At 34.7% G+C, this 12,207-nt stretch overlaps 1 protein-coding gene across 5 annotated transcripts in view; it reads right to left on the bottom strand.

The window, feature by feature from the left end:
• The window catches only part of SMAP1 (small ArfGAP 1), a 165,821-nt gene that overhangs the window by 89,133 nt on the left and 64,481 nt on the right, over positions 1 to 12,207 (bottom strand). For all 5 annotated transcript variants that reach the window (XM_047760249.1, XM_047760240.1, XM_047760275.1 and 2 more), the window contains 2 exons: positions 11,752 to 11,837; positions 1,259 to 1,334 (listed from right to left, as the gene is read on the bottom strand). In XM_047760249.1, coding sequence (XP_047616205.1) covers positions 1,259 to 1,334; positions 11,752 to 11,837 — 162 coding nt within the window. The remainder of the gene's footprint in view (positions 1 to 1,258; positions 1,335 to 11,751; positions 11,838 to 12,207) is intronic.

The following is a 12,207-nucleotide window of genomic DNA, read 5'->3' as shown; positions in this document are numbered from 1 at the left end:
CGAAAATATATTTTAAAATTAGTCCTCTTTTCCCCATAATGACATAAGTAAACTTATTTACAGACATAAGTATCATTCTCAATACGGTCAATTTTTATCAATCTTTAAAAAAGATTTACTGTATATGTAGCTCAAACTCTGTCAAGGGTATCTGTGCTCCAAAAAAATACATTAATCATACTTTAAACATTTTTTAAAAAGATTTTTTATGGTAAAGGACAATACAATAAAATATCCTTCCTTTGTTAGTATCTGACTGAATTTTTTAGTGTCTTAGTATATTTAGTATATTCTCCACATGGACTGAAAATGAAAACCAGTTTATATACAAAATGAGATGAAAGCATTGTCTTTCAATTACTTAAACATAAAATTAACTGGCTTATAGCTTTATTATTAATCTAGGGATCAAGGACCAAAAAAAAATGACTGCAACATTAAAGACATTTAACCTTAAACAGAATTAACTAGGGAGGGAAAACTTTAAAAAAAAAGACACACACACAAAGAACAGTGATATAGCATATTTGATCACTACAGGAAGGTGTCACCTATTAGGTATCAAGTGCTTGATAATAATCAATTAAGATGTCATGTTTTAATAAACTTATCTGGACAGATCCACCAAAGCCGTTAAAGGAGGGTAGATTTGCCTTTTTCATTTATTTCCAAAGTCTAGTAAAATAATTTTCTCTTTCCCCATTTTTTAATTAGTGGCTTTATCTTTATGTCAATTTCATAAAATTAATTAAATGCCAGTTATGCAGTTATTACACTCTCATCTAGAATATGCTTTTTTGTTGTTGTTGTTGTTGTTTTTGTCTTCTTGTCTTTTTAGGGCCACACCTGCAGCATACGGAAGTTTCCAGGCCAGGGGTTGAATCAGAGCTGCAGCTGCCAGCTTACCACAGCCACAGCAGCTAGGGATCGGAGCTGAGTCTATGACCTACAGCACAGCTCACGGCAACACCAGGTCCTTAACCCAGTGAGTGAAGCCAGGGATTGAACCTATGTCATCATGGACACTAGTGGAGTTCGTTACCGCTGACCCACAATGGGAACTCCAGAATGTGTTCCTTTCTGAATCAAGAGTTCTGCTTATGAGAGCTCATTAATATTATGTGACAAAAATTTAAATATGCAAATATTTTAACGTACGTAATGCATTTTTATAAAAAATAAATTGAGCTGTACCATATGCTTAAAGTCCAAAATCTATTCAACTTCAATTGATGACAGAGATGAAGATTTTACTTACATTTGAAATAGCTATAGCATTTTTATCGTAGTATTTCTTCTTTTCATATTTATCTCTGATGAAAAATTCCACTGCTCTGAAAACAAGTAACTTAAGGAAAAGCATGAGTTCAGTGACATATGCACTCCCCCTTTATTCATTCCTCGCCACAAAGCCTAGACTCTCAATTTTCCTACTCCTCAGTCTATACTTTCCTCATACACTGTTTCTGCAACTGAATTCTGTAACCTACTTCTTTTTCTGCCAAAGAGTCTATCTCTTTCAGGAAATTTTCCCCATTCAACAGAACTATTTATCCCAGTTCTAAAAAGAAAAGTAACCACATTTCTTAAACCCACCACACTCCTCAGCTCGCCACACCCACTCCACTCTAAATTCAACTAAAGCTAATTTTGGATTTTCACTATAAGAAACTAATACCTGTGTAGCAACCGCAGCATACCAGACCCTGTGTGCTGGCCACAGTTTTTTTCTTAACCCTTCCTCAACGCAGTAATGTGCAGATTATAATTTCCACATCACAGGTGAAGAATCAGCAAACTTGGAAAAACTAAACAATTGTGATTTCAAGACTTATGTCCTTTCTCACCATACATGGCTGCCTCTGACTGTATCAGAGAGGATTCCCTGTGTATTAGAAGAATGAAGGCCATTTTTTCCTTCAAAGCTTCTACAAATGAAGAAGTCAAGAAACCAAAGTTAGTACCATTTAATATCCTGAAGTTGGCTGAACTAGCCTTACCTGTTAGGAGAGTAAGTCACTTCTAGTGAGGTTCAAAAGCTCTTGAGTTATCTGATGCAGACCCCCTCTTCCAGTCAACCACTCCCTTATCATATTCCACTAAAATGGTACTTGCTTCCATCAGGGACCTATATATATGAATATATATATCAATTTATTGCGGTAGTTAATTTACAGTGTTGCGCTAGTTTTGGGTGTACAGAAAAGTGACTCAGGTATGTATATATATGTATGTATAAGTGTACACACACACACACACTCATTCTTTTTCAGAGTCTTTCCCCAAATAGGTTATTTCAGAAAATTAAGTAGTTTCTCTTACTATACAGTATGTCCTTGTTGGTTATCTATTTTATATATAGTAGTGTGTACATGTTAATCTCAAACTCCTAATTTATCTCTCCCCACCAGCTTTCCCCTTTGGTAACCGTTTTTGTTTTCGAAACCTGTGAATCTGTTTCTGCTTTGTGAATAAGATCATTTGTATCATTTTTAAAATTAGACTCCACATATAGTGATATCATGTTATTTGTCTTTGTCTGACTCATTTCACTTAGTATATAAATCTTCTAGGTTCATCCATGTCACTGCAAATGGCATTATTACATTCTATTTATGGCTGAGTAATATCCCATTGTATAATATACCACATCTTCTTCATCCATTTCTCTGCTGATGGACACTTAGCTTGCTTCCATGTCCTAGCTATTGTAAATAGCACTGTAATGACCACTGGGATGCATGTGTATTTTGGAATTGTTTTCTCTGGGTATCTTCCCAGGAATGGGATTGCCAGATCATAATTTTAATTTTTATTATAGTTGATTTATAATATTCTGTCAATTTCTGCTGTAGAGAAAAGTAACCCTTTTTTAAGGAACCTCCATAGTGTTCTCACTCCACAGCAATTATACCAATTTACATTCCCACCAACAGTGAAGGAGGGTTCCCGTCTCTCCACACCCTCTCCAGCATTTACTGATTATAGACCTTTTGATGATGGCCATTCTGAATGGTGTGAGGTTAACACCTCAATGTAGTTTTGATTTGCATTTCTCTATTAGTAATGTTGAGCATCTTTTCATGTGCTTTTGGCCATCTGTCTTCTTTGAAGAAAAGTCAATTTTAGATCTTCTGCCATTTTTTGATTGGGTTGTTTTCTCGTATATAAAGCATGAAATGTTTGTATATTTTGGAGATTAACCCTTTGTATGTTGCTTCATTTGCAAATATTTTCTCCCATTTTCCGGGTTATCTTTTCATTTTGTTTACAGTTTCCTTGTTGTGTAAAAGCTTTTAAGTTTAATTAGGTCTCATTTGTTTACCTTTGTTTTTATTTTCATTACTCTAGGAAGTGGATCCTAAAAGATACTGCTACAATTTATGTCAAAGAGTTCTGTCTGTTTACCTCTGAGAGTTTTATAGTATCTGGCCTTACATTTAAGGTCTTTAACAAATTTTGAGTTTATTTTTGTGTATGGTGTTAAAGAATGTTGTATTTTCATTCTTTTACATGTAGCTGTTCAGTTTTCCCAGCACCAATTACTGAAGAGACTGTCTTTTTCTCCACTGTATATTCTTGCCACCTTTTTCACAGATTGACTATAGATGTATGGGCTTATTTCTGGGCTTTCTATCCTGTTCTATTGAGCTATGAGTCAGTACCATACTGTTTTGATGACTGTAGCTTTATAGGATAGGCTGAAGTCAGAGAGCCTGAATCCTTCACCTCTGTTTTTCTTCCTCAGGATTGCTTTGGCTTTTCGGGGTCTTCTCTGTTTCCACACAAATTTTAAAATTCTTTGTTCTAGTTCTGTGAAAAATGCCACCAGTCATTTGATAGGGATTGCAATGAATCTGCAGAGTACAGTCATCCTGACAATACTGACTCTTCCAATCCAAGAACATGGTGTATCTTTCCATCTTTTTGTATCATCTTCAACTTCTCTCATTAGCATCTAGAGTTTTCAGAGTACAAGTCTTTTTGCCTCTTTAGGTAGATTTATTCTAGGCATTTTATTCTTTTGATGTAATAGTAAATGGGCTTGTTTTCTTAATTTCTCCTTCTGATCTTTCATTGTTAGCATATAGGAATGCAAGAGATTTCTGTGTATTAATTTTGTATCCTTCAACTTTACCGAATTCACTGAGGAGCTCTAGCAGTTTTCTGGTAGCATCTTTAGGATTTTCTATGTAGAGTATAATGTCATCTGCAAATAATGTCAACTGCAAACAGTAATGGTTTTACTTCTTCTTTTCCAATTTGGATTCCTTTTATTTCTTTTTGTTCTCTGACTCATCAGGGATTCTTAACTTTTTTTATTTTTTAATAACATAAGCCCCTTTGATAGTCAACTAAAACTTGTGGACTCTTTTCTGAGACAGTGATTTTAAATGCATAAAGTAAAATAAACAGAATCACAAAGGAAATGAAATACACTAAAATACAATCTCTGTGGATCCCAGGTTAAAATATCCTTCCCTTCAAAGAAAGGCCTGAAGCAGTAAAACATTACATTTTCAGTCAATAACTCCCTATTAGAAGTTAAAAAAGCTCCTTAAATTGACATTTGAGACAATAGGTAATAGAAAGAGCTGAATACCATTATACAGTAGATATTAAAAGAAAGCACTTAAAGGCAGCAGGAAAGGCAAGTAAGAAAGACAAGAAATCTAAACATTCAATTTATTAAGTAGGCTGAATAATTGAAAATCATTTTTAAAGACATCTTTCTATAAATTTGAGTATGTATAAGGCACTTTATATTATCTCCTTTTCTCCTCTTAACCTATAAGGTAGGTGCCATTTTATAGCTAAAACCAGGCACAGAAAGTCTAAGACATTCTCTGGTGTTTTACGGTCAAAGGGAAAGATGTGATTTGAAACCAAGAATGTCTGACATACACCTTTTCAGAATGTCACCGGTCATCACAAGTTCATTTGTGAATCAGTCATTTAATTTCTGCTAATGAAAATAAATGCTTTAAAATCTAGAGAGGAATGTCAAATGTGGAGGGCACCTATTTTCAAAGTAGACTTGGAAATCCTCTCAAGTGTAAGGCTGATTATTAAGATATGTGAACATTTTGGCAGTCAATACCAAAAAATTACCAAAACGCACTATAATTTGCATAAAATGCAATGTTATTTTACTTCAATTATTTCATAAGTAAATGGCTAAATGTTAAGTTTACACAACTGTAGAAATTCATGTTCAGTATCACAATTTTTTAATATTTTTCACAGGAAAAGTGAAACAATCAAAAAAGTTGGCCCTTTGGATGAGATGTATGAATGTGTATGTTAATGAGTAATTTTCATTATAGGAACAACTATTTACTTCCACAAAAGAGAAAACAAAATTCCAGAGGATGTGAAATACATTTACTGTTTTAAAAAAATTGTATAATATTTTAAAACAGTCATTACATTTACTTTTAGATATAAATATTATATAACATATACTATGCCTATAGTTATTTCTTAACTAAAAAAAATTTGGAAATCTAAATTCTTAAAGTATAATTTTCAAGTTTAAATACTTGGGAGGAGAATAACATGATATTGTTCCTTCTAAAAGAAACAACAGTCTATTTTGGATATCGTTTAAAGTATACTATACGTTAAAGCTTGAAAAGACTTTGATACTCTCATTTAAGTAATGTTTATGACCAAGGAAAGATCACTGTGTATCACCAAAAATTACTATTAAAGAGAAAACTCATTAAGACTGAAAATACAGTGTGGAGTTCCCACTGTGGCACACGAATTAAGAACATGACTATAGTGGCTCGGGTCCATTGCAGAGGAGCAGGTTGGATCCCCAGCCCAGCGCAGTGGGTTAAAGGATCTGGTATTGCTACAACTGCAGCTTGGATTCAATCCCTGGCCTGGGGACTTCCATATGCTGTGGGCATGGCCATAAAAAAATAAAAGTACAGTATATAAAATAATTTAACCACCACTATAAAACTAAAGTATAGAAAACTATGATGGTTTTATACATACCAAATTTGAACAAGGCAAACATTTTAAGTATATGATCTTTTGGAGTAAAAAATAATACTAATGTCTGATGAAATGATATGTGTGAATTTTCAGAAATAACAGATATTTGCAAAATCTTAATTTATACTTAACATATTTCATATAAATAATTCAAATATAACTGATCTGGTTTGTGCTTATGATAAGCAAAAAACTCTCTCAGAAACTAAGCATTAAGCAATTCTTAAAAATATATGAGATGAAAGTTGATGCTTTTCAAGGATATAAAGGATATAAAAAAATTTAAATAAGGCATGACAACATACTAGCACATTCCAAATTATTAACATAAAACAGTACTTTTGAAAAAGCAAACAAAGCACATCACAAAGTGTTTAAAAAGACTTGGGAGTCACCTAAGAACATAATACATGTACCACATGGTTCTTATACATTTTTGTACAAAGTCCCAAATGCAAGTCAATTCTTCATTGTTAATTCATCTAAAGAAACAACGTTTTAGTCCAAGGGTCAGCAAATTTTTTCTTAAGGGGTCATATAGTAAAATATTTTAGGTTTTATGGGACAACTGGCCTATGTTGCAACTACTCAATTCTGCATTTGTAGCTACAAAGCAGCACAGAAAACTTACAAATGAATGGGTATAGCTATGTTCTAGTAAAACTTTACTTACAAAACAAGAAGTTGGCTTGTGGGCCTATAGTCACTGATTTCTGAATTCTATTCTGATACCAGAGGGGAAAAAAAAACGCCAAACTGGATTTTTAGAGGGTCTCTGTATCTGCAAACTGTCTAGACAATGTAAGGGATTTTCAAGGGAAATCTGACAATAATTTTGCATCATATGCTAACTGTAGCACTAATTCTCAAATAAGATGTTCTCAATTGTACACCCTCATTTCTAGGTACTTGTTATTTAACTGGCAGTTACTGTGACCCTGAAGCTGATCTCTTGAACCCATACCTAGCTAGATATGAAAAAACAATAATACTCCTCCATCTCACAAAGCTGTTGAAAGCACTGGGGAAAATATACATAAAGTACTCAAGCATGTACCTAACAAACAGCAAGCATTCAATAAATGTAGTTTTTCTTTTTATATAACTTGGTGTCTCAGTTTCCTCACTTTTAAAATGGTGCTAACACTAGAATTCACTCCCCAGGATTCCTATTAGAATTACACAAGTTAGTGTAAGTAAAGAACTAAGAACAATGTGTGCACAGAGTACTATTTAACTTGTAGCTTTCACGATCAATCGGCATCTTCTGACAGGCAGATCTTTTAAACATAGGGTCCACATTAGAGGAGGAGACAGACAAGTACTGTGTTATGAGCTACGATGGTTTGCCTATCATCAAGTTTAAACAGACAAGCAAATAAGAAACATCAATGAAAGAACCAATATATTTGGAGATCAGGAAATACTTCTCTTAATTTTCCATCTCCAGACGCCGTATGAGACAAAAGGACTTAATTACACTGACAAAGATCAATGATAGAATTGCTCCCAAAACCAGATATAAAACAGTAATATTTTCAGCAAATCAAGGAATATATTAAAAACAATTCAAGGAGTTCCCATCGTGGCTCAGTGGTTAATGAATCCGACTAGGTACCATGAGATTGTGGGTTCGATGGGTTAAGGATCTGGTGTTGTGCTCAGTGGGTTAAGGATCCGGCGTTGCCATGAGCTGTGGTGTAGGTTGCAGACGCAGCTTGGATCCATGTTGCTGTGGCTCTGGCGTAGGCTGGCGGCTACAGCTCCGATTCGACCCCTAGCCTGGGAACCTCCATGTGCCGCGGGAGCGGCCCAAGAAATGGCAAAAAAGACAAAAAAAAAATCCAGTTTAGGTGGCTGATTTGGGATTTAGTAAACAAACCACAAAATACCCCAGAATATTCCCCATGTCTATGGTTACAAAACATTTCATACAGTACCCTTTACTGTCACAATCCTCAAAACTAACAGAGAGTAACAGTAGTCCAAAAAATGTTAATAATACTGTGTTTTATCTTTTCACATGTATTTATTTGCATTTGAAGATAACTTCCTTTCTTTAAAAATGCCATTTAAAAAACAATTAAATTAATACTATTCCCAAGAACAAAATCTTCTAGCTCCAGACACACACCACTGACAGCGGTAAAATTTTCAAAAGCTCCAAGGGGAACTGCTGATTAGCTTTGGTGCACAACAGACTTCATGGAACTGAAGTAATTAAAGTTTTTAGATAAGATGAAATATCCTAATAATGAAAAGCTTAATGTAAAGCTTTATCACTTGTCATGCACTAGTACAAGCAGCCTATAATTAACCACATCCCACATGAGAAATTACACTCTTACAGAAGCTTTTGCCTAACTTTTGTAAACTGTAAAGCTTTTAAAAGTGACAAATCTTGTTAAGAATGCAGTGAAGTTCCATATTAGGGGGTTTTACTCAGTTTGGTTCTACTTGCCTCTAGGGATGAGACAACTGTAGTTAAATCAATACAAGTGTAGAGATTGCTTTTCAAAGAGCATTGAGCTTCAGACTGATTCATGAAATAAAGAAAGGGGACTGGTTTTCTTAGTTTCTCTTATAAAAGCTCCAAATTACAATGTTTCATAATTAAAAGAAGGGATAAAAGTGATGTAGCTGGGATAACTAAGGTAAAAAAATTTTTTGAAGACTATATATAGTATTACATTAGATACAGAAGCTGGTCTCGTGGTCCAAGAGATGTCATTTCATACTCTTATCACTAGTAGTCATCTATCTTAAATTTGTTTAGACAAAATCTCTCTTTAAGTGGTTTCTGACAACCTTATATTATCTTTTTGTAAACAGCAGGTCTATACCTCATGTGAATATGACCATAATTTGCAAATGCTTTACAAGTAACATTTAGCTTGAAAAGTCAAATAAACATGTTTGAGCTAACAAAAGCAAAGACACGTATGATCCAAGAGCCTGACCTGAAGCATACTAGGTACTCAGTGACATCTTCACCTAACTTTACAATCTTAGGACTCAAATGTGACAAAACGGACTTCACTCACCCTCATTACTAAGTACTATCAAGTGTCCTACAGGAGGAAGGTCTGGAGGTTTTAAGAAGTTTCTTAACAGCTCTTTGAGCATCCCACCCTCTGCCTACCAAAAATAAAAAATTGTATGCTCTGAGTTGTTTTTCAAATTAAAACAATGTACATAAAACATCAAGCTCCGTGGTTGGCACAGAGCAAACCGTTATCAGGCAGGAAAACTGCTGCAATTGTTGCTTCTGACATTCTATCTTCACTGTAAAAGGTCACAGACTTACTGTATCTGACCTCAGTTTACTATGAAAATCTCATCTCTCCTGCAATGTTTAGCTAAGGACCAAATATTTAAGGACATATCGGCAGAAGATACCAGAAGAACTCAGTACCTCGGTAATCCTCTACTTCTCTTAGGTTCACCGTAAAATAGTAAGATGGTAATCTCACAAAATGGTATTCCTACTAACGTGCACAAATGGTGAAAACATGAGGACACCAAGGTACTGCCTCCCTGGATATCTTCAAGGCTCTGTCAAAAACAACAAGGAATCATGCTGATGAATTAAATATCCTGGAAAACACCTGCATCCATCAGGTACCACATAAAGGATACTATCCCAACCTGAATAACCTCAAGTAATTTACCCAAAGTCCCAAAGACTCAATTCACACCAAACCAACTCCCCACCCACACATACACACAAACTTCCAGAAAAGAGAGATTCTTCAATTTGAGGGATTATATGTCAACTCAGGCTTGGGAGTGAGGAGCAGAAAAAGGAATAACCGTACAACAAACAAGCAGTTGGTAACAATATCCTCAAACATGATTTGTCTGCTCTGCAGTATTTCCTTCTACTACGCTCTGTTCCTCAGGGTTCTGCCCTATGCCCTCATCTTTCAGAGAAAGAAAACAGCATTCCCAAAATTCTCAATGAAACCCAAAAAGAGAATAAATGACCACTGCCCTAGATAAATATAACTTTACCGTTTTTCTGTCACCTACAAGTAAGTAACTCTCAAATCTACATTTTATTTCCTGCTTTCTTATAGGATCCAGACTCCTGTTTTTATGTATGTGTCCAAGAGACACCTCATCCTTCCAAAGTAATGCTTCACTGTCTTCAACTTGTAACCCTTAAACCCTCACCTGGCACTGATTCCTTCCCCTGATGAATAAGTTTACCTCACTCATAGAACCTAAGCCAAGCCAAGATCAGGGGTCATCTCAGAGTCTTCCCTGCAAAGAAAGCCAGTCTTAACCTAACCCAGCTGCTCCTGCTTTCCTGCTTCTTTCCAACCTCTGAATCTCCATCTGCCCATTCTCTTCCTCACTGCTCATCTACATTTCAGGACTGTACTGGCTCCCATATGACCTCTCTGACTCCATGATCTCTTCTGACTCATCTTCCTCATAGGAGAAATTTACATTTCTACTACTTCTCCTGCTTCAAAACCCTTTATGGCTTTTCAAATTCTTCAACCATTTGAGCCAGTAAAATGAGGTCCGTCCTGCTCTATGATAGTGAAAACCCTTTACAATCTGGAAGATGAGCTTCTGCCGCTTGCCCCATAAGACTTCAAGCTTGTCACATCAAAACTTTAAAATGTCATATGTCCTCACACCTTCATACTTCTGCTCACACAATTTTTTATGCCTGAAATGTACACCCACTCTTACCCTAAGAGCTTGCTATAATAAAAATAGCCTTGGACATCAGACTGTTAAATTTGTGGAAGGAGGTGGGGGAAGCAGAAACAGAAAAGGCCAAATACTAACTTCCTGAATATAACTGAAAAGGTTTCTATACAAATATGAAATATATATATATATATATAATTATATATAATGGCCTTGTATCTGTGTGAGAAAAGATCAACTTTTTTCATTATTTCATCATACAGACTGTTTTAGTATAAATGGGTAATACATAACTGAGCTTTAAGAAACTACATTACACAAACCACAAACATCACCTCTAGATAAAATCACAAATATCTACAATTAGATAATCTTATTTTGATAAGCTACTTTCTCAGACTCCAATATGAGTTTGCGAAATACTGTAAAGTCAAATGATTTATTTTAAACATGTGAAAAACATCCTGACTAAAATAAAATCCCTAGGAGAAAATATTCTATTCATTCATTAGGGCATATGTGAAAAGCAAACACAGTTGTGTGACCTATGACATAGATGAAAGGTCAGCACTAATTAGTCTAAACTACTCCAGCACATCCATTTCCACTAAATATGTGATTTGTCTGATAATGTATAAATGCCAAATTGCTTCACATAAGCATAATTACTACATAAAAGTGATTAGAGGAAACCCCTCAAATTATTTTTTAAAAATACACAAGATGTTCACAAATCAAATCTCTAATAATAGTCTCAAATAATAAACAACATATATTCTCCAATCAAGAGTTGGAGATCAATCAAGAAGAATCAGTTATATTTTACACTTAAAATAACTACCTAAAAATACTATATATATATATATATATATATATATATATATATATATATCATGTATTGCCAGTTCTATTAAAAGCGTACCACATACAAAGCACAGCGCACAGCAACTCAATTTCTATTTTTAATGAACACTATGATAAAATTTGCATCTTAAACATAAGCAGTTAAAAATATGACTATAAATATGAGCTAAATCTTTTAAAACCCAGAATAAAGAAATTTTTAAAGGATACTGATCTGTCTGTGGTCTTCGAAAGTTCTCTGGAAGATTGGCTTCATATAGTAGTCTTGCTTTAGTATTTCCCATATCTTGCATGCACTAAAAAAAAAAAAAATTAAGTATTTTCATTACTCATATTAAACCTAAAAAGCAATTCCTATACATATATATATACATACACACATACATATAAATACCATTTATCATTTCCCATATATATGTATTCTTTTTAGAAAAACTTTTTTTTAGGGCCACACCTAGAGCATATCAAAGTTCCCAGGCTAGGGTTCAGATTGGAGCTGCAGATGCTGGCCTACATGCAGGATCCGAGCCTCTTATGCAACCTACACCACAGCTCACAGCAAAGCTGGATCCTTAACCCACTGAGTGAGGCCAGGGATTGAACCTTCATCCTCAGGGATACTAGTCAGGTTCGTAACCCGCTGAGCCACAGCGGGAACTCCCTAAT

This window comes from Phacochoerus africanus, chromosome 2 (assembly GCF_016906955.1).
Source record: "Phacochoerus africanus isolate WHEZ1 chromosome 2, ROS_Pafr_v1, whole genome shotgun sequence".
Taxonomy (NCBI): Eukaryota; Metazoa; Chordata; class Mammalia; order Artiodactyla; family Suidae; genus Phacochoerus; species Phacochoerus africanus.
This window is presented reverse-complemented; position numbering and strand designations above follow the sequence as displayed.